Genomic DNA, 23265 nt, shown 5'->3' on the forward strand with positions numbered 1-23265 from the left:
TGTATTATATGCTGGGCACTGTGCTAAGCAGTTTGCCTTGTAGAAATTCAGCAAGGTACTACTCAGCCTACCTCAGAGAGGAGAGAACAGCACAGGACAGTGGTTAAGTATGTGAACTTGTGATGTGGACTGCCTGGCTTCAAATAACCAACCCTGCCATTCACTAGCTGGGTGACCTTGGACAAATACCTCAATTTCCTCATTTGCAAAATAGGAACTAATAATATCTCCCTTTTAGGACTGTTGGTATTAAATTAGTTATTCTACAAGCTTCTTAGACTAGTGACTGGCATATGGCAAGTGCTCTATAAGATACTATGAAAAACTGAAGCTCTAAGATGTCATTGGCCAAGGTCATTCATATAGCAGGTGAGGAGCTAGGAATCAAGCCCTGGGCTGTGTGTGTCATTCCAGAGCGGACTGTCAACCACAGTACTTGAGCAGACGCAGATGAAAGGCTGAGGGCCCCAGTCCCCCAAAGCCCCAGGGACCAGGTAAGGACTAGTGCTACGTCCCTGGAACCCAATGGTGCTCTCATACAAGTCAGGGATGTGACGGGAGAGCATCTGTAATCTGCATGAACATCTCTTACTTCTAACCAGAGAGCCCTGATATACCCCATACCCTCCAGGTTCTTATCTGGGGACATTCCTTCTAAGGGGACTGCACCATTCCCCAGAGGTTCTCCCTTCTGGGGTCAGGGAAGTCTCAAGTCCTCTGAGTCTTTTAAGAAAGCCTCAGAGGTGACACTGTACTATGGTAATGGTACTAATGGTAAGACATTACCATTGGAGGAAATTAGACAAAGCATACAATGGGATGTCTCTGTATTATGTCTTCTAACGGTATGGGAATCTGCAAGTATCTCAAAAATTTAAGTTTGATATAAATAATAATAAGAAAAAGTCCCCACCATAAGTCTCGCTTAAAGGGACTCCTTCACACATGGTTTTCATGCATCTGCATTTGGGGCTAAGATACATAGAAACTCAAACAGCCCCTGCAAGGGGAAAGGCCATGTACCTCTAGAAAAATGCCCAGCCCCCAGTGCCCCATGCATCATTAATGGTGACCTTCATTGGCTTGGGACACATGCCCTCCTCCTGTCGATAAGACTGGATTATATCTGCCTGCTGCTCACAGAACTCCATGTACAGGATGAGCGTGAAATAGTGGGCATTTGAGCATGATAAGTTAGACACTGAGGAAAAATGTTTTTTGGGATAATAGCTGCCTAGGAGCAGAAAGCCCTCATCAGTTCTTAATAAATCACTGCTAATGAGCATCTTGTGTTTCCACCGTTTTTTGCTTTTCATCTCATGGGCCAGTGACTCTCACCTGGAGAGGTGCACCTGGCTTGCTCCCCTATGCCCCTCCCCTGGGAATCAGCCCATGTGGTAGGGATCAGAGACAGGGGATGGGGAGGGCAGAGATCAATCAGACCCAGTGCCTGCCTTCCAGGAGCTTTTCCATCCTTGCCAGTCTTCCCCACCATTACTGAGGTCTTCCTTTTTCACAGCGAAGAAAAAGGAAGGAACCTAACTTACGCAAATTTAAAACAGTGCAATCTCAAATATTGATAAAATCTTTCTGTGAATTATTGAAATGATTCCAGACCCACTCCATCAACAGTGTATCCGGAATTTCTCCTAATTTTAAAGCTCGTTTTTCAAGTGAGTGGATTGTAAACTGCAGTCATTCTATTGCTAATTGACAGTACAGGCTGGTGCGTAAACGTTATCTCCTGTCTTTTGGGGTAGAGTTGCATTTAGGGAATTTTGAATTATATGAAATGTTTGGGAGTATACTGTTTGAACAAAGTGTAACTATCCTGTACCTCACCAGTGGCTGCCTTTTCACATGGAGGGACAAGAGGAAGATCAAAGCAAGATCAGAAAGACAGGGAGAAATTCACCCCAGTGTAGTGTAGTGTTTCTCACAGAGGAGGCTTGCAAGGTCAAAAATGTTCGCAATAATATTAAGATGTTCAGCTGCTTCCTAGATTTCCATGACTCTCCCTTCCCACTCACATAAAACAGTTGATCCTCAGCCAACTTCCTTAAAGGATTTGGGAGATGGGGAAGGGATGGATATGGATGCAAAGCCAACAACTTCCAGCTGACGGGTGGACAGAGTTGGGGATTTATCCAAAGGCTGCATCTTCTCCCTCAGTTGCAGTCTTTAATCTCTTATTATCTCCATCACCCCTTACCAAGCTCCCTCTTTCCTGATACACACAAACTAAAAACAAGGCCTTGTTACCTAGCTTTTACATGTATAGCTCATATAATCCTAGCAATATTCTTTAGTTTACTATTGCTATCTTCACATCCTAAATGAGGCAACCGAGGCACAGAGGAGGAATTTAGCCTGTCACAGATCAGAAGTTAGCAAAATGCAGAGCTGGGATTCAAACCTGGACAGTATGGCTTCAGACCTTACTCTCAAAGCTGTGTGATTCCTGCCCTGCAGCCTGTGCTCCATATAACAAACGGAGAATGCCGAGCAGAGCACAGTCAGTACTGGGAATCTGTTGGATGCTTCCATATGCCTTCTCACAGAGCCCAGGCTTTCAGCTGGCTCCCTGGAGTCACATCCCTCAAGGGTGAACAGATGTAGGTTGAGTATGTGTCCAAAAAGGCCCTGCGAAGCTTCTGATATGGGCATTACTGAGACAGACAGGGGCCATGCGGTCAGCTACAATCTGTCTGACTCCACCGCCACCAGCCCGCAGCCCATTAAACACTAGATGGGAACCCAGGGACACTGGGGCTACAACAATCCCACGGCTCACTCTATTAAGCAGAATGGGGGGCACCAGGGTGGGTCAGTCGGTTAAGCATCTGACTCTTGGTTTCGGCTCAGGTCATGATCTCACAGTTTCATGGGTTCAAGCCCGGCTTTGGGCTCCATGCTGACAGTGCAGAACCCGCTTGGGATACTCTCCCCCCGACCCCCGCCCTGTCTCTGCATCTCCCCCCACTAGCACAGTCTCTGTCTCTCTCAAAAATAAACAAATAAACTTTAAAAAAAAAAAAGCAGAATGGAAGAGAGGCTGGTCTCACATGACTTTCTCAAGACCCCACACTTCTCTCAGTGATCCTTGTTTTCTTTCCCAATTGTTCCCAAACCATTGGCTTAATAGTCCACTCAGCCACTCTAGAATTTGTCCAGGAGTTGACAGCATGCTTATTTATACAGAGCTTTGGAGTCCTCTCTTGCTATTAGTAATAAAAATCAGGCCATACCAAGAATCATGTGACTCTTCTTGGTATTTAAGTAATTTTTCCTGTGACTCTATTGACAACTCAAGTAGTCATATTCTTAGAAACCTCTTATACATACGTGTCTTTAAACACTGTTTTATACACCCTCCATTGAAATTCCCTGAGCCACAAGCCAGAACTTCACTGATTTTGAGTAGCCAGAGCTTTCTGAGCTCCTGACCTTGTGTGAGCCTCTTCAGCATCTTGGATCATCACTCCCAGTTCTCAGACCTCACTCCTTGTGGGGAAGACGGGAATAAACCCAAACAGAGGTGGGTGTTGTTTGGCTCTCCATCAGATTATTTCCCCAAGTAGACTCAGCTATCAGTAATTTGTACTCTTTCTCTAGGGCCACGTTCGAAAAGCTTTTTTCTCATTTTTACATTTTTGGGAGGTAAGTTTCAGCTGAGTGTGACCTTCTCCTTATGGCTCTGAATTATGTGTTTTATTTGTCTTTGGAGAGGGAACCTGTAGGGAAGAAAGCTCACAAAAGTGAGAGTTTGAATCTGGATTGCCCGGGACCCTGGGCAGTTTATTGAATCTTGCTGGGTCTCAATGTTCTCAATTGGAAAACGAGCATAACATAGTTTGTTTTATAGATGGCTCGTGATGATTCGGTGCAGTATTGAATGGGGAGCGCTCAGCACTGTCCCCGGCGCAGAGAAAATGCTCCTCAAATGTTCATTCTCTCTTGGAACAAACATGTCTCTTTCCTCTGATTATACAGGTTCTTCTCTGTTTGAGCCCAGAGAGCTTCCTACTGCCCCCTTTCCTTACTAGCAAATTCCCACTTCTCTTTCTTGCGAGTACCACTGAGGACCAACTTGCCTCTCTGTCCCTCTCAACCCATTTCTATCTGTACTCCATCTTAAAAATTTCTGCCACAAACAGACTGCCTGTCTTTACGTTGAACTTTCTTGAATCTACTTGCATAAACTTAGCTCCTGAGGAAAAGTGTTACCTGCACACAGAGGCCACATCCCTGACTGGTTGAACCACTCAATGGCCGATGGGCCAGTGTCCATGAAAACCTACTTCCTGGGAGTACTATCACCATCGACAACAATAGATCTGGCTGGAATAATCCTCCAAGTGTGAGGCAGGCAAATACTTTGGCCTAGAAATCAGGCTTAATTGGAAACGAAATTGTATTTCCATGCCAACTGCAGGACGCCTATATCCACAGCTAATTTATCAAGGTAATGCCTCATCTCCTGGAAGGCTCCTGGGAGTAGAATGGCTGCATCAGCAAAATTACCAGCTTGTATATGATGAGAAGAACTTTCTTGAAAGCACAACCTGAGCCCTTCAAGTCCCTCATTTGGGGTTTTGTGCACTTCTTGGCTTCCTCCTCTGGGCCAGACACTGTGCCAAGACCTGGAGGTATGGATGCCAGTGGGAACCGTACTGCTCTCTGGCTGGCCCAGGCCAGAGGCAGGAAGAAAATCATGCTAGCAAAAGATTTCTGAGCCACAGAACTTCCCTTCGTTATCCGAGGGTTGAGTTGCTCAGGGAGGTAGACAGTATCATGGGTCACATCATTGTTCAAAATCTGATTTCTATATTTAACACTGGTACTAATAGGTCACGATGCTTGAGGGTGTGTCAGACTCTTCACCCAGCCCTTTGCACACACTTATTCCATCCTCCAGGCAATTGTAGGGCATAAATACACTATGATATTTGTTACCCTCATTTTACCGACAAAAGAACCCGAGGCCTAGGAAGTAAGTAACTCGCTTCAGGTCACTGCTGCCCACTTAGCTTATTTCATAGCAAAGCCTATACCTTGAAGCACATTATAATGCTCCTTCATGTCCCCCCCCACTTTTAATTTTAAAAATCTCCAACTATAAAAGAGTTGCAAAATTAGTACTAAGAGCATGTACTTGGTTCACAAATTGTTTTCAATATTTTGCTGTTTGCATTCCTTCTCTTTGTTTGTCTGTGTGTGTGTGTGTGTGTGTGTGTGTGTGTGTTTCTGAATCATTTGAGAGTAGGTTCAGGGGCAGGGCGTAAAGCACAAGTCTGGTTTGGAAACCATGAGGGGACCAGTCTGGCTGGAGGAGAATGTGCTAGTAGACGGGGAGCCATGATCAAAAGTGGGCTGAGGCCAGGGGCTGTGGGATCCAGGCCTAGAAGTTCAGGGCGTGTTCCAGCGTGGACAGGAAGGCCGTGGTGTAGTGCCAGGGAAGGCACAACTTTCATTGAAGGTCTTGAGAAGAATTAAAAACCTGAAGATGTTTATTCAGCAAATGATTTCTTTATGGTCTGATTAAATATACATGTTTATTGAAGACAACGTAGGTGATACAGATAAGTATCAGGAGGAACTTCAAAAAATAACCCTTAAGTCCAACTAAAACCCATGCCAAGATTTCAGTTTATTTCTTTTCTATTTCCCTTTTCTGTGCACATATCTATTCACAGATTGGAACCTCATTGTACATACAGTTTTGTACCCCCATTTTTTTTTACCTAGTAGAATATCTGCTTGTTTTTAAGTGGTCCTCAAAATACTTTTTCAAAGATGTAATATTACTCCATCAGGTAGATGAACCAAAATGTTGGTAACCCACTCTTTTTTAAACTGAAGTTTAGATTATCTCCAATTGTTCACTATTAAAATGTAATACCATGATGAACACTCTTGTGTGATGGTCTCTGTGCACATGTCTGATCATCTGCTTAGAACGGATTTCTAGATGTAGGGCTCCAGGGTCAAAGAGCTGGGTGGACTATCTCTCTGTCTGGTTTGGAGAGGACAGGAGAGGGAGAAATGGGAAGAAATGCAGTTGGCAGGCAGCTGCAGCTAAGACATGAAGAGGGTTTAGACTTCAGGGACTGTGCTGAGGATGGAAAGAGAATGACAGGAGAAACACTGGAAAGAAATGATAATAGGATTTAGTTGGCAAGATAACTTCAGGGTGCAAGACTGGGGACATATTGAGGGAAACAGAGAGAAATCAGGAGACAGAGGTCCGCTTTGTTTTTACAAGGGTTGAGTAGAGGCCACAGGAAGAAGGCATTTAAATAGAAGGGTTTATGATCTATCCTCCCTCCCTCCCTCCCTTCTTCTTTCCTTCCTTTCTTCATTCACCCATCTTTTGAGCCCCTACTCTGTACCAGGCCTTGGGGTGAGTGTTGAGCATTCTTAAATAACTAAGATATGGCCCCTGTCTCCCATGAGCTCACAATTCAGCTGGGGAGTCTCCTACAGGCCTGGAACTTAAGAGACAAGACAGAGCAAGGAAGAGAGATTTGGGAGGTCCTGCTAGAGAAGTAGGCACAAGGTCAAGAGTGCAGGGTCACAGCTAAAGAGACAAGGGCCCTTGTTGCTCTGTCTCAGCCTAAGTCACTGTGTAGACTTGTAGAGCCCATCTGCTGGGTGGTCACACCTCTTCATCCCTGTGTCCCTGGCTGCCAGCACCCAGACTCTGCCTCAAGGTACCTAGGTCAAGGGTGTTCCTTGCTCTGGCCTCAGTTTTCCCACCAGTACACCAAAGAGGTTGAGGGGTGGAGTGTTAGGAGAGCCTCATGCTGGTCACTTGCCTGAGTGGCCTCATCTTCCCTTCACATGCTGGCCACCACCAGGCTCTTGGCAGCTTGCTGAGGAGGACCTCAGAGTCTAAAGTACAAAGCACAGGCACTGGTTAGTGCTGGGGAGCCACATGCCAGCTTCCCTTCTACATCACAGGGCCCAGTGAGACAGGCCGGCAAGCAGTGGCAGGTCCTGTTTAGTTTCCGGCCTTCAGTTCACCACATTTGCTAAGTGTCCTGCCAGAGCCCTTGAAGCTTTGAGATTTGGGGCCCAACTTCCTGCCTCCAGGGTGGAGGTGTCCTTAGGGGAGTCTGACCCAGGCCATAAGAGATGAACATTGAACATTCCGGTTTTAGGCTTCTGAAGCATATAGGGCTCGGTTTTCACTGCCGCCCGTCTATCTTTCACCAGGGGGAGAGTGCTCACTCGTGAATGGGCAGGGCCAGGGGAGGGACTGGACTGAATGAGTTTTGAAGACTCTGGATGTTAAGCTCATTCTCTGAATGGAGTGCTGGCCCTCCTGTCCCAACTGCCTAGAGTAAAACTCTGCCACTGGCTATCAGATTCTAGATAGGGAAAGGGAAGGCGAAGAGAATGTTGGAGAAGTCTCGGACTCTCTTCTGGCCCACATGGGTGATTTCAGTCAACCAGCCATTTTCTGAGACCCAAGAGGTTTTGACTAGGCAACTGATGAGAGGAGACATAACCTCAGTCCTTATAAACAGCAATAACACATAAAAGCAAAAACAGGTGATCATTTGTGAGCTCTTTATCTGACACAGCACTGCATGAAACACTTATGTGCATGACCTCAATAAACCTGCAAGGCTGATATTATTGTGTCCACTTTCCAGCAGAAAGCAAGACTCAAAGAGGTATGGGACTTCTGAAGGTCAAATGGCTTCCAAAGGGTAATAGTTGGCTTTAGAGTCCGATGAACCCCAAAAATCATGTTCCCAGAAAATCCTGGATACCCAAGGGCTAGAGCACTGGGGCAGCAGGAGCCAGCCCTGTCTGTAGCCTCCAGTGGCCTTTGCGGGCGACTGGTCACTTCACATACCCACAGAGGAGCCTCTTAGCCGAATGGAGCAGAGGGCAGACTGGAAAATAAAAATAGTGCCAGTCCTTTCCCTGTGGCAACACTACCTTCTTTCCGTGGGAAGAATAAATCAAAGATTAGCTAAATGGCCCATAGCTGCAGTGACAGGAAAGGACAGTTTTCAGGATGGGGGTGCTAAGGAGTCACACAAATGGCTCAAACCCTCATGCCCTATTGCAGGATTACTGGTGGGCTTACCAAAGGGTAAGTGTGGATGGACAGACAGACATGGGAAGGTGGAATACAGAACCAGGCTCTTTAACAGGAAGGCAGGGCAGAGGCTCTGGGGAAAAAAAAGATTCAGAGGCTCAGATTCAAGGCCAGTTTTGCTGCCCGCTTTCTGGGTGGTTTTCTCCTGGGCCTTGGGCTTCTCACCTGCCTTGTCAACCCCTCAGCTTCCAGTGAGTCCTGCTATGTGTCAGGCCCTGCCTCAACTGCTGGGAAAGCGGTGATGGCCAGAAAAGTCCCTGCCCTCACGTTCCCACTCTTAGTGGGCAAACCAGACCGGAAGCAGGTGAATCAATGTGTAATGTCATTGCATGAGCAGTGAATGTTATGCGGAAAAACAAGATGGTGTCAGCAGACAGAAAGTGCCTGGTGTGTGTGTGTGTGTGTGTGTGTGTGTGTGTGTGTGTGTTGGTGGGGAAGATGAGGAAGGAGTGCTGCACAGGAGGGGATGTGCTAGACAGAGCCAGGTGAGCTCCAGTGTCCAGTGGAGGTGACAGGAGCTGTGTGGGTCCAGAGGCTGACAACGCTGGTGTGACTGGGGTGCAATGCAGGGAGAAGATCAGAAGTGGAGGACGGAAATGCAGAGAGAAGACCAAGCAAAGCCTGTCAGCCCCAGAGAAAAGTCTGCACTTGACCCCAGATGTGTCAAGAAACCACTGGAGGCAGAGTTGTGAGCAAGAGGATAATGGGATCTCTTTTGTATTTTAAAAATATGGGAGTGGATGAATAGCAATGACGAATGGATAAAAGAAATTATGGTATATCCATACACAGAACATTATTTAGCCTGTAAAAGGAATGGAATTCTGATGCTACATGGGTGAACCTTAAAAACATTGTTAAATGAAATAAGACAGACACAAAAGGACAAATATGCAGTACCTAGAATAGGTTGATTTATACAGAAAGAAAGTGGCATGGTGGTTGCCAGCCCTGGGGGAGGGGGAACGCAGAGTTGGTGTTTAATGAGGACACAGTTTCAGTTTGGGATGCTGAAAAGTTCTGAAGATGGATGGCGATGATGGTTGCACAATAGTGTGAATGTACTTAATGACACTGAATTGTACACCTAAAAATGGTAAAAATGGTAAATGTTATGTTGTGTATATTTACTACAAGAAAAAATATGGGAAAGGGTGCTATGCAGAGAATTGTCTCTGAGCGTAGATTACTTTTTTTTCTAGGGTTGCCATAACATGATACTACAGACTGGGTGACTTCATAGAAATTTTTTTCTCATAGTTCTGGAGGCTGGAAGTCCAAGATCAAAGTCCTGACGGGGTTGAGACCTCTCTGGTGAGAACTCTGTCCTTTGCAGAAAACCACTGTGTTTTTGCTGAGTCCTCAGGTGGCCTTTGCTCTATGTATGCTTTTCTTTCTTTTTTTTTTCTATTTACACACGTATTTAATGAGGATGATTTTCTAATTCAATACATTTTTTAACTTTTTTTTTTAATTTACATGCAAGTTAGTTAGAAGATAGTATAATAATGATTTCAAGAGTAGATTTCAGTGATTCATCCCCTACATATAGCACCCAGTGCTCATCCCAGCAAGTGTCCTCCTTAATGCTCCTTGTCTATTTAGCCCATCCCCCCACCCACAACCCCTCTGGCAACCCCGAGTTTATTCTCTGTATTTAAGAGTCTCTTATGTTTTGCCCCCTCCCTGTTTTTATATTATTTTTGCTTCCCTTCCCTTAAGTTCATCTGTTTTGTATCTTAAATTCCACATATGAGTGAAACCATATGATATTTGTCTTTCTCTGACTGATTTCACTTAACATAACACCATCTAGTTCCAGCCACATTGTTGCAAATGGCAAGATTTTATTCTTTTTGGTTGCCGAGTAATACTCCATTGTGTGTGTGTGTGTGTGTGTGTGTGTGTGTGTGTACCACTGCTTCTTTATCCATTCATCAGTCGATGGACATTTGGGCTCTTTCCATACTTGGGCTGTTGTCAATAGCGCTGCTAATAAAAATTGGGGTGCATGTGCCCCTTCGAAATGGTACACCTGTATCCTTTGGATAAAAACCTAGTAGTGCAATTGTTGGGTCGTAGGGTAGTTCTATTTTAAATTTTTTGAGGAACCTCCATACTGTTTTCCAAAGTGGCTGCACCAGTTTGCATTCTCACCAGCAGTACAAAAGGGGTCCTCTTTCTCTGCATCCTTGCCAACATCTGTCGTTGCCGGAGTTGTTAGCCGTTCTGACAGCGATGTCTCATTGCGGTTTAGATCTGTATTTCCTTGATGGTGAGTGCTGTTGAACATTTTTTCATGTGTTTGTTGGCTGTCTGGATGTCTTCTTTGGAAAAATGTCTATTCACGTCTTTTGCTCATTTCTTCACTGGGTTATTTGTTTTTTGCGTGTTGAGTTTGATAAGTTCTTTATAGATTTTGGATACTAACCCTTTATCTGATATGTCATTTTCAAATATCTTCTCCCATTCCATCGGCAGCCTTTTAGTTTTGCTGATTGTTCTTTTCACCATGCTAAAGTTTTTATCTTGATGAGGTCCCAATAGGTCATTTTTGCTTTTGTTTCCCTTGCCTCAGATGTGTTGAGTAAGACGTGTTGAGTAAGAAGTTGCTGTGGCCGAGGTCAAAGAGGTTTTTGCCTGCTTTCTCCTCTAGGGTTTTGATGGCTTCCTGCCTTACATTTAAGTCTTTCATCTATTTTGACTTTAATTTTGTGTCTGGTGTAAGAAAGTGGTTCTGGTTCATTCTTCTGCATGTTGCTGTCCAGTTTTCCCAACACCATTTGCTAAAGAGACTGTCTTTTTTCCATTGGATATTCTTTCCTGCCTTTTCAAAGGCTAGTTGGCCATATATTTGTAGGTCCATTTCTGGGTTCTCTATTCTGTTCCATTGATCTGTGTGTCTGTTTTTGTGCCAATACCATACTGTCTTGATGATTACAGCTTTGTAATACATCTTGAAGTCTGGAATTGTCTGGAACTTTCTAATACATTTTGAAGTCTGGAATTTTCCTAGTTCTGTACAAATTTTAGGATTGTTTTTTCTAGCTCCGTGAAGAATGTTGGTTTTATTTTGATGGGGATTGCACTGAATATGTAGACTGGTTTGGGTAATATTGACATTTTAACAATATTTGTTCTTCCAATTCATGAGCATGGAATATTTTCCATTTTTTTGTGTCTTCAATTTGTTTCATGAGCTTTCTATAGTTTTCATTGTATAGGTTCTCACCTCTTTGGTTAGGTTTATTCTTAGGTATTTTATGGGTTTTGGTGTAATTGTAAATGGAATTGATTCCTTGATTTTTCTTTCTGCTGATTCATTATTTGTGTATAGAAATGCAACCGATTTCTGCACATTGATTTTATAACCCTGCAACTTTGCTGTATTCATGGATGAGTTCTAGCAGTTTTTGGTGGAATCTTTTGGGTTTTCCATATAGAGTATCATGTTGTCTGCTAAGAGTGAAAGTTTGACTTCTTCCTTGCCAATTTGGATGCCTTTTGTTTCTTTGTGTTGTCTGATTGCTAAGCCTAAGACTTCCAATACTATGTTGAATAACAGTGGCAAGAGTGGACATCTCTGTGGTGTTCCTGACCTTAGGGGGAAAAGTCTCAGTTTTTCCCCATTGAGGATGATATTAGTGGTGGGTCTTTTGTATGTGTTTTTTATGACCTTGGGGTATGATCCTTCTATCCTTCCTTTCTTGAGGGTTTTTATCAAGAAAGGATGCTGTATTTTGTAAAATGCTTTATCTACATCTATTGAGAGTATCATATGGTTCTTATTCTTTCTTTTATTAATGTGATGTATCACATTGATTGTTTTGCAGATATTGGACCAACCCTGCATCCCAGGTATAAATCCCACTTGTTTGTGGTAAATAATTCTTTCAGTGTATTGTTGGATCCAGTTGGCTAGTATCTTGTTGAGAATTTTTGCCTCCATGTTTGTCAGGGAAATTAGTCTGATGTTCTCCTTTTTAGTGGGGTCTTTGGTTTGGAATCAAGGTAATGCTGGCCTTGTAGAATGAGTTTGGAAGTTTTCCTTCCATTTCTATATTTTGGAACAGTTTCAAAAGAATAGGTGTTAACTCTTCCTTAAATGTTTGGTAGAATTCCCCTGGAAAGCCATCTGGCCCTGGACTCTTGTTTTTTGGGAGATTTCTGATTACTAATTCAATTTCTTTACTGGTTATGGGTCTGTTCAAATTTTCTATTTCTTCCTCTTTCAGTTTTAGTAGTTTATATGTTTCTAGGAATTTGTCCATTTCTTCTAGATTGCCTAATTTATTGGCATATAATTGCTCAGAATATTCTCTTATTATTGCTTGTATTTCTGCAGTGTTGGTTGTAATCTGTCCTCTTTCATTTTGTGTGTGCCTTTCTTCTTAAAGGACACCAGTCCTATCTGATCAGGACCCCACCCTGTGACCTCATTTAATCTTAATTACCTCTTTTAAGGTGTTACCTCCAAGTACAGTTACATTGGGGGTTAGGGCTCCAACAAATAAATTGGGGGAGGTGGCACAGTTCAGTCCACAACAGGGGGTGACAGCGCTGAGAGATTTGACCTAGAGAGTGTTCCTTTAGCACTGCTTGGAATCTTCAGTCACAGTCTTGGCTCTGTGACCTTGGGAAGTGATTCAACCTCTCCCATCCTCTCCTATCCTGGGAACAGTGAGCATAGGTAACTTACAGCTAAGATTGGACTGAAGGTAGGGATCCTCAGAAAGCCCCAGCAAATAAATAGCCCTCAAGGGATTATGGAAATTATTATTTTTTACATGATTCCTGTTGAGTGTGGAATGACAGGCTGCTGTTTCTGGGCTTGCAATGATGCATGGGCAGGGTTAACCAGCACAAGGATGTCAGTGTGTCCTGTGGCCCAGCGTGTCTCCTGTTGTCTCAGGCTCTGAATGACAGCTGGTTCCAAGCTGATGTTTGCATATAGTGAGCAGCAAGCCTGGGCTTGGCTCTGCCTGCCAAGCAAAGATGTTTGAATGATGCCACCCAAACTGGTCCAGGGTTAATCAAAAGATTATGGAAAGAAAATTAGGGCAGGCTAACCCTGGCCTTCCAGACACAAGCATCAGAATCACATCTCTCTCCCTGACTCCTGCCCAGTTCTCTGCCTCTGCTTCCAACCAACCTCTTTCCAGCAAGAAGTGGAAATTGGCCAGACTGGCATTAGAACAGGAAGGCTTGCAGGGTGGTGCTATTTTGTTTTGTTTTGTTTTGTTTTTTTCCTTCCTGTGCTTGTAGTGTGAGCTGTCTGTCCAGGTCTCCCATAGTTTCTGTTGTTTTCCTGGAAAAGATGGCCCCCAATGTTGGTTTGCAGTATAGACGGGGGACTAGGGTGTCAGGGGAATTGTCCAGAATTGTGTTGCTTCAGTCAGAACAGAAGTCTTAACACCTTGATTTCTGAAAGAAATCTTGACCAAACTGGGAAGACATCAGCTTTGTCTTCATTGCTTTCCTATCCCGGATCTGAGTTTTAGAAATGGAGGGCATGAAATGAGGGGGGCAAAGCCGGAACTTGGAGACAGACAGCCTGACTTCCACTTACAGCTCTGTCCCATGCTGGGTGTGTGACTCAGTGCCTGGCCTTCCCTTTCTGGGGCTCCAAATTTCTCATCTGTAAATGGGCCTAACTGGGGCTCCCGCCTTCACACATTCTGGTGCATGCACAGTGCTTAGAGCGGTGTCAGGCCCAGAGCGGGAGCCGTGATGGGAATTGTGATTATTGGTATCGAATCTTAAAACTTTAAAACTGGATGGGAACTTCAAAGTCAGAAACTCCCTCATTTTAGAGATGAAGAAACTGAGGCCCAGAGAAGGAAGCCACCTGTTCAGTAAGCAAATGTGAAGATTTGAATTTGAACTCAGGCTTGGCTCCAAAGCTGTTATTCACTGCAGGTCCAAGAACATGGACTGGACATATGGTGGCTTTAATCAGAGACAACCAGGGTTGGCTTTGTGTTCATGGCCTTCCTGCCCTCACCCCAACAGGAGGCAGGCTTTCTTCTGCTTCCAGACTGGGGATCTGTGAGGAATACAGGGAGGGCAGAACTGGTGGTGGTAAACGCCTTCCCTCACATCTTTTCCTGGCCTCCCTTCTATCTAGCTGGTCTGGGGAGCCTGTGTTATCTCATCTCTGCTTCCTTTCCTCTCCCCAACCCTCTGCCCTTCCATGAGGTCCTCAGAGCCTGGGTCCTCCTCCCTGCCCTCCTGGTTGTGGTACAGATGGACACTGAGGGGACACTGGTCAGCTGTGGTGGACAGGCAGTGTGGGCCTGCTGCCAAGGGGCCAATCTCACAGAGCACATGAGAACGGGGATGGAGGGGAGTCAAAGCTTTGGATTTGGTCTGGATTGCACTGATCCAACATGTCATCAAGGTCATTCTGATTGATCGCATCTGTCACCCTCCAGCACAGAGTTCAGAACAGCAAGATGAGACCAGGCCTCCAAAAGGAACTCCAGCTACATGGCCCGATGCTGTTGGGCAGGGAAAGCTTTCAGTCACTGTGTATTCAACATGCATTGGATACTCAAAAAATGAAAGCCCAGCCCAACACATGAGCCTTTGTAGGGCTCATGTCCTCATGGGGCTTGGGTAGGAAACACATAAACCACTAAATGAAAAGGATCATTTCAGCTGTTGACAAGTTTTTGATTACGGAAGTTGTAATCGAGAGTGATGGGGTCAGGGTGAGGGGGTGGCTTTGGAGGAGCAGCACATCTGGAAAAGAGCTGGAAGAGGACTTGATGCATAGCTCGCTCCTTTCAGCAATGCCTCCTTTCTCCTGGCTACCAGTGCAAGGTCTCATAACACGAGAAGAAGACAGGGCAGAACCTGGCCTCTACCAGGCAGCTGCTATGTGCTAGGTACTGTGCGTGTCACATGCGCCATTTCGTTCAGTCTTCTGGTAGCATTGTGTGCTAGGAATTACTGGCCCCACTTTCCAGAGGAGGACATAGACTCAAAATGGGAAATACCTTGTCCAAGGCTATCCTGTGAGGCAGTGGCAGGATTTGAACCCAGGGCTGGCTGGCTCCAGAGCCATTCTTTGGCTTTCCCTGCATCTTGCAGCCTTCTTTCCTGGCTACATCACATGACCACCTCCACACTTGGGAATCAACAGCTCTCAAGGATTCTATGCCTGGAAGATTCTGTAACCCTGTGAGGACTGGGGACGGTGAAGGTCACACTGGCATGGTAAGTGACCTCCAGGTCTCCAAAGACCAGTTAAGACATGACTTGATCCACTCCACCCTTGTCTTAATATCATAGCCCACAGTGTCCCTCCCCCCTGCCAGAGGGGCCCATTTCTAGCTACTTTTAATTTGGAACAAACTAGCCACTCCCCGTGGTCCTGAAATTAATAGGATGTGTGTGCAGCAGTGCCAGGATAAGCAGCCCTGAACAAATTATTCCTGCCTACTGTCAGGGTTATCTGGAAGAGAGGCCTGGTGGCCCTAAAGAGGAACAGCCTGGGCTGGTGGGGGGAGGCCCCACCTTCCTCTGCTATGGGACTTAGGGGACCCCAGAGAGCGCATGGCCAGCCAAATGGGTGAGGGAATGATGGGCATGGCATAGGGGGGCAAGGATGAGAAGACAGGCAGGCTTATTCCCTACCCTGGGAGAGGCTGACTGTGACTGAAGGGGCAGGCATGGACCAGAACCCCCAGCAACCGAACTCTCTGCCTATGACAAGGCACAGACAGCACTCAGAGGTTCCTGGAAGGAACCCGGGAGTAGAGCTGTCCTAACATGACCCAGTGCTGACTTGTACTGCCAGGACAGGAGCTAGCTGTGACCTGGGATGGTGGGGACTCTCTCCTGCCCCAGCAAAGGGAAGTGCACACAAGCTGAGCTTCTCATGGGACAGGTGGTATCCTCCTTTTCACAGAGGGCTCTGTAACATCTCACAGGCCCCAAGGTTCCCAGGGTCAGGGCCGTTGCTTTCCCAGAGAATTCTAGTAAACGGTGAGTCTCTTAATTCCAGAGTGTCTGGTGCCTAAAACTCTGTGTATTTCCACACTGACATGACCACTCCTCACACTTGCATGTGAGGAGCATGGTGGAGAGGGTCCCTCATGGACTTGGAGCCCATTCAACATGGGTGCCCTGGCCCCAGTGTAACTGCCTGAGAGGTGACGGTGATGTTGGAAGAGTGTGTATCTAGACGTCTTGCTGACCTTGGCCTGCAGAGTGTTCTCTTCTCCATAAAGCTTATTTCTTAACCCAGGCCACGCCACATTAAGGAATTTGTCACCAGCCTTTGGAAGACGGGTGGCTTCCTTAAAAGGCCCCAGCTGGTGTGACAGTCCTTGGCAAACCGTCTACAAAATTGGTGGGAAGCTGGGGGCACTCTTTGCCAGTGATAGATCCCCTCTGGGGTGTCTTCTCCAGATCCCTGGCACGGAGCACCTGGTCTTGGCCCCAGGGGGACCTGGGTTTCAACGCCAACTCTGCCACTTGCTTCCAGCTAGGCCATCTGGCTTAATTAAAGGTCAATTTCCTTATGTGTTAAAATGGTGATTGCAATACCTACTCTGAGGGTCAGGACTGGGGCAAGAAAAGAGAGGTGCCTAGGGCCCAAAGGTTAAGGAGGGACTCACCCTCAGCTCCCTGCAAGTTCAAGGTCACCACTTGCCCTGCCGTCTGCATCATCCTCACTGAATTAGAAAACAACCTTGTGCTGTTGGTACTGTTATTATCTCCAATTAAAAGTGAGGAACCTTGGCTTAGGGAGGCTGTGTACCTCACCCAAGCTCACACAGCTGGTAGATGACAGAGCTGGGACTCAAGCTGGGCCTGCCTGAAGGCAGAGCCAAGTTCAAGGTTAGTTTCTTGAGGGGAAGAGGCAAGAAGAACAGAATGTCTCTGACAGGTCTGAAGCACAGAAAGAAACAACTGACTGCGTGGGAGAGGGGAGTCAGGGCTCCGGGGCATTGTCCTTGAGATAAATCATACAAGGTCAGCCCTCCCACCCCCTCCCCACCCTGCAGCCGTGCGGGTGGCCTGGACAATTAGAAGCTCTCCTGGATTGGATTCTTCCCTCCTCCTGGCTTTGGCTTCACCATCTGTGCCTGGGGTGACGGATGAGTTCCCAAAGTACAGAAGGAGATGGGCTTTTAAACCTCCCCAACCAGAGTGGAGCCTGAACAACTTCTGTTCCCACCCGTGGCTTAACTAGGCATTCAAGCCGGGTGTCTGCTCAAAGAGCAGGGGAGGGCCCGGCTCTGGGAATCATGCTATTAACATCTAATCTAATAAGCTAATCGGGTGTGGGAAATGTCTCAAAGGTCAGTCTTAGCACAATCACTAGGTGGGGCCTTAGGAAAGCAAGTTCTGGAGAGGGGAATCGAATGTTCTAGAGAGGCCACTCTGAGAGTCTGTGCCAGCGCTGAAGAAACAAGCAGTTAGTGAGATGGAGTCCCTGCCCTGAGGCGCTCACAGTCTTGAGTATCAGCTAATAACTGCAGTCACATCAACAAACATTTCCTGAGTGCTTAATATGCAGAAAGCTTTACATACACAACCTTGTTTAATCCTATAAGGAGGACATTGTGATTCCATTTTGTAGATTAGGTAGCTGAGGCCAGAGAGGTGAAGGACCCTGCAGGAGACTTCCTTGCCAGTGTGTGGGGGACCCAAGGATGTCCCAGTCTGGCAACCAATTGTCCTTTCCTCTGCATAATTGGTTTACAAATTTTTTTTTTTAAAGCGAGAGAAACTTGTTCTTTAAATTTCAAAGAAATTCAGTATGTGAAACAAATCAAAGTAGAGCTGAAGGGGCAGGGATGGGTGTGCCAGATCTTCCCCTGCACAGCCTCCCCTCGTGGGGACAATTAAATGCCCTTCCTGAGATACCGAGAAAGCTCAGGCATGGTTCTGAATGATTTGTCTGGCTGGAGGCTCACCTTCTGGCCACAGATTCAGGTCCTACAGCTGGACAGAGTACAGAGAGCCTTTACTGAGCGCCTCTGGGACAGGAGCTTGAACGGTGACTTCTAGAAAGCTCACAGTCTAAAATCTTCTGGGGACCCTCAACCAGTGTCTGTGCCCTGAGTTGCTGCTTCGTCCGTTTAATGCTATTGGTGAAGCAGTCACTGCAGGCCAGGCACATGACAAGTAGCTCTGGGCACCGGGTCCTCTGTGATCCCTGCCCTCAGAGGGCTGAAGTCCAGCAGGGAAGACAGCCTTTAGCAAACATGTTTTTAAAAGGAACGGGGATCGCAGATTGTGATCAGAGCTATAAAGGAAAAGCTCAAGGTCAAGGAGATGTGTGAGCAAGAGGACCTGATCAGTTCATCACTGAAAAGGGCACCTGTGAAAAGTCTGGGCCACCTTTAGTTTAGACCAGTGGGAAAGGGGTGCTAAAATCAGGGGCAGGTGGCTGTGATCCAGGAATGGAAGGACGGGGAGGGGTGGTCATGGGCTCTCCTTGTTCTCCAGGTATTTCCAAGGCAGGTAAGAAATAACGAGTTGTCCCCACGACCAGCAGCAGGTACCTGGTCCTATCAAAACTTTACATTCCTCAGTTCTTCTTCTTTTTTTTTAATGTTTGTCTATTTATTGAGAGAGAGAGAGAGAGAGAGAGAGAGCAGGGGAGGGGCAGACAGAGAAGGAGGAAAAGAATCCCAAGCAGGCTCTGCATGGAGCCCGATGCAGGGCAGGACCTGAGCCGAAATCAAGAGCCGGACACTTAACTGAGCCACGCAGGCACCTCTACATTCCTCAGTTCTGGAAGGGAGAAAGAAAAATCCTCCTAAGCGTTGGATTATTGCGAAGTGAGGGCTCAGTGCAATGAGTAAGGAGTAAGGGAAATCACAAACCCAACAATCATTAAACTAATGTCATGTGTCCACCTAGGGTCTAATCTAGTCACCCAGGGCTGGCCTATGCATAAGAAAGACCTTTCTTTGCTCCCCCTGCTCCAGTCCTGGCTCTGCTCCTACAGTCATTTATTTAACAAATATTTAGCAAACACCTGGGTTGGGCAGAACAGCAGTTTCCCAGTGCGTGCCTGGCACAGAGCCAGGGCTGTGTAAACACTCGGTGCTCGCTGCAGACTGCAGAAACACAATCCTGCCCTGGTACCCGCTGGGGGCCGCCTCCCTGAGCCCTGGCTATAGGAAACTCAGTAAGGAGGCTGGTCGGAGAAAGGCCAGGTGGCCACTAGGTCCCCAGTGTGGGTCCCGTGGAGCCCTTTCTGTGTCCCACAGATCTTAGTCTCTGGGATTCTGAGGCGAGGGAGGGGGCCATCCTGCCTGGTTTCTCTGCAGAGGCCGGCACTCCATGCCGCTCTCTGCTAGTGCCAACCTGCTTCTACCTGCCCGGTTCTGCCCTCCTCGTCTCAGCTGAGGTCTGTGCATTCAGCCTGTGCTCCCACAGCATGCACACTGCTGGATGGAGGACTTGTGTCATCTTCTCTGTGTGTCCAGTGTCCAGCAATTAGCGTGGCACAGGGTAGGTGCTCAGTCAATAAATGTTAAGCGAATGATTGTAGGCAAATATGCAGAAGACAGTATCTTCCTGCTCACTTATTCAAATTCAAATAGCCATCTATCCACTTTCTCTCTCTCTCTCCCTCTCCCTCCCACCCCCCACACTTTTGCACGTGCTCTCTCCCTTATTGACTCACTTTCTCACACTGACCCTTATTGCTGTGATCTCTCTCTCCCTCTGGTGCTGCCTGGAGTGCACAGACTCACCTGTGGTCAGCTACATTAAAGGCCCTTTGACCCTGGTCCTGCAGACGGCATGGCCTGGGTCACCCTCTCCAGACCCACGTCCATCTCAGTCCCTGACGGCTCCCTCCCGTCTGCTCATTGCAATGCCATCTGCAGAGGGATCCCGTGTCTCGGCTTCCCTGGATCCTTTCGACAGGGCTGGGAGGTAAACAGATGGCAGGTAATGGACTCATTTTGCAGATGAGGAAACTGAGGCTCAGAGAGGCTGCGGCTTGCATGGGGAGTAAAGCCAGAGTTGAGACCTAGGTTTCCTGAGTCCGGGTCAAAGCTCTTTTTGCGAAACCTCTGGGAATCAGAGGCTGCCCCTCATCCCTCGTCCCCTGAGATCCTGGAATCCATGACGCGGGGAGAAAATCCCATTTGTCTGGAAGGATTGAATTTCGGCGAGGACTCTGTGCCATCCTCTAAGCCTGGCTCTCTCCTCCTCACCTCCGTCCATCCTACAGGGGCCCTAGGAAATCTGCCCACAGCCTGACCCTCAGCATTGGGCCGTCGGTCTCCCTGAGGGTCCTGGGGGGCAGCGCCCTCTTTCAGGAGTGTAGTGGGGACAGAGCAGGGGTGCCGAGAAAGGAGAGAGGCAAACCTCACCAAGTCCCTCCCTCCCACACCTGCCTGCCCGGAGCACCTGCCCCAGGTCATCAGAGCTGGCCACAGGCAGCCTTTATCTTCTCTTCTTGTCATTTAAAACAAATCCCAGTCAAGGGTTTGTGTCCTTCCCTCCTTCCCTGAATACCCTCTCTGCTGCTTCCAATGCATCTCCCCCAAAGACTCTTTCCTCCTGAAAGAGGGCATGAATATTTAAAGACTTTTTTTCAGCCAGTGAAACCACGTCATGCTGCTGCTCTCTCTTTAAATGTTATCTCCAGAAAGTTTGCCAGAGTCTCTCTGAGCGCCTCGCCCTCCCTGGCATAGTGTAATAGGGGGCTCCAGAGATAGGAATGGCCCTGAGAAGTCAGCCTTCCCTCCTCAGCCTCTGGGGCTGACTTGTGTACACACGGTCCCAGGGCCCCTTCACAACTACCCTTTCTGGGCCGCCTAGGGAGTAGAACCTGCCAACCCCCTGCCGCCCCAGTTCTTGGAGAAGTAGAGAAGGCAGACATTGACGTAGGCAGGGTCCGCAGAGTGACAGGGGTCCCGGAAAGCAGAATGATGAACAAAGCCCCAGAAACGCAGGACCCTGGGACTCAGTGAGAGAAAGCTCTTGGCACACCAGACCCAGAGCTGATGGGAATCCGAATCCTGTGTTCACCAGGGCATGGTGGATCCCAGTCCTGCTGCCATCTCCTGCTGGCCTCCTCAAACGTCTCTGTTCTGCAGAATTACTCCCAGCCCACCGCATCAAATCTCTCCTTTATCAACAAGACACAACGCTCCCTGGATAACTTCTTGAAACTCTAGTCACGCTAAGCAGCTTCCAGTGCTCTGGGAAGGGCTCTGTCCCTCTGCTCGCCTGTAACCAATCAGTCACACACCACCAAATCCATTTCCAAAGTTCCAGGCAATTACGGCCGGCTGAGCTCCCTGGCACGGTGCCTGCCTGCTCAGAGCCTGAGCCCAGGTTGCCAGCGACCCCGAATCCCAGCCACCCATTTCCCCCCACCCTCCTCTGAGACCCCGGCACACCAGAACGGCCACAGTCGCCACACCAAGGCACTTGCTACTTTGGCCAGCCAGACCACATTAAGACACAAGACGAGGGTCAAGGCCAGGCTCCCTACCTTTGCTGAGGGTCCCAGTGATGAGCTTAAAGATGGTCTGGGCAAATTTCACGAACCCAAGCTTGCATCTTTTGGAACAGCCGCTCATGGTGGCAGAGGGAAGGTAGACTCTGCTGTGAGCACCCAGAAGGGAAGGCACCCACCTTGCGCGATCCTGGAACTTGGAGCCCGCCTAGGCAACCCCTGAGAGCCGGATGTACCCCAGAAGCTCTGGGAACAGAACAGCTGCCTCTGCAGTGAGTCTGGCTTCTGCATCCAGAAAGCCTGCAGGGCACGATGTTTGCTCCCTTCCTCCCTCCCTCCCTCCCTCCACCCCCTCCTGCTGTCCACTCAAGTCCTCACCAGGCGAGGACCTCGGGATGCCAGGGCTGGGAGCGGGACACACTGCCAGGGCACAGGGTGCTCCAAAGGCACCAAGGAGGAGTGAGGCTGAGCGGAGCAGGGAGGGAGCAGCTGGAGCTCTCCCAGGCTTTGCTGTCTTTCTTACATGGCAGTGGTAATGTAGCAATTAATACTCGAGTCAGAAGGGAGGGGACAGCTACGCAGAAACACTCCGCTCAGCAGCTCCTGCTTGCTCTCCCGCTCTTTCCTTCCTGGTTAATCTAATAGATCAATTCTCCCTGCCTTGATCGGGATGTGGGTGAACTCCCCACAGAGCCGAAAGCCGCGGCTCGGCACTCAGTGGAAAGTTTACAGGCAGCAGCCGAGGAGCCTGGTTTGCATCATGAAGTCGGGCTGAGCCGGAGCCCCGGCGAGCTGGCCTGTGCGGTTCCTTGGGCACCTGCAGCAGGGGTGGCTGCCTCCGTGACTTGGAAGGCCAATGCCTCGACTCCAGCTCGGCTCGAGGCACCCACCCCCGCCTCTCAAAGTCGGCTGCGTGGCAAGAGTCTGCGCTCTCATTAGGATAGGAGTGCAATTAGGACTTGCCTGGATGATGAGAGTGTTCCTCAGAAATGCCACAAGGGAATTTGATTTGATTACAGTAAAATACTCTTAGAAGTAAAACTGCAAGGCGATATGCAAATATCAAGTCCAGGGTGAAAATACATTTAATAAAAAGTCTGGTTGCTGTTCAGTCCCACAGACTGTACAGGTCAGAAGGGACCTCGCAGGACGTCTCATCCCACCCCCACCCCCCCCATCCCCCCCACAGGGCCTGAACCTCTCCCATGACGTTCACATTTTACTTTCCTTGGTGATTCAAAAGGTCCTCCTGGGCCATCAGCATGGGCACTGTCTGTGCACGGTGGCCACATGAACAGCAGGTATGAAATCTACTTTCAGCTGAACTACGCTATGCCCTGGGAAAGTCTTTCTCTTCCTCTCTTGTCTCCCTGTTATCTGCTTCGCTGGGATGTTGGAGAAGAGCAGATTGCTTAAGGGCCGGAGGATGGACTGACTGCCAGTTGACAAAATGCCAGATAAGTGAACTCATGCTCCCTGTCTGGTTTCTTCCCCATCTTACATGACTCACGTGGAAGTGAATCTTGAAGCAAACCTCAGCCCTTAGCGGGGGTCACCATCAAAGCTCAGCTCCAAGACCAGACCCTGGAGACAGCCAACAAGCACAGAGCCCCAAAGTGGCCTGCATGCTCTGACTCACCAGCATGGTAAAAGTCACAGCATGTACAGAGAAAGACATTGTGACAGAAAATATCCCATCATG

The 23265-nt window shown here is 47.8% G+C and overlaps 1 protein-coding gene across 4 annotated transcripts in view; it reads right to left on the bottom strand.

The window, feature by feature from the left end:
• Positions 1-21984, bottom strand: part of KCNIP1 (potassium voltage-gated channel interacting protein 1) — a 343481-nt gene extending 321497 nt beyond the window's left edge. For 2 of the 4 annotated variants that reach the window (XM_042946912.1, XM_042946921.1), the window contains exon 1: positions 21743-21876. In XM_042946912.1, the coding sequence (XP_042802846.1) occupies positions 21743-21854 (112 nt within the window). In that variant the 5' untranslated portion in view covers positions 21855-21876. Of the gene's footprint in view, positions 1-21599; positions 21877-21941 lie in introns of those variants that run through there. The other 2 variants (XM_042946948.1, XM_042946931.1) reach the window with 2 other exon arrangements.
• Between the last annotated feature and the right edge of the window lie 1281 nt (positions 21985-23265).

The sequence above is a fragment of the Panthera leo genome, chromosome A1 (assembly GCF_018350215.1).
Source record: "Panthera leo isolate Ple1 chromosome A1, P.leo_Ple1_pat1.1, whole genome shotgun sequence".
In the NCBI taxonomy this organism is placed as follows: domain Eukaryota; kingdom Metazoa; phylum Chordata; class Mammalia; order Carnivora; family Felidae; genus Panthera; species Panthera leo.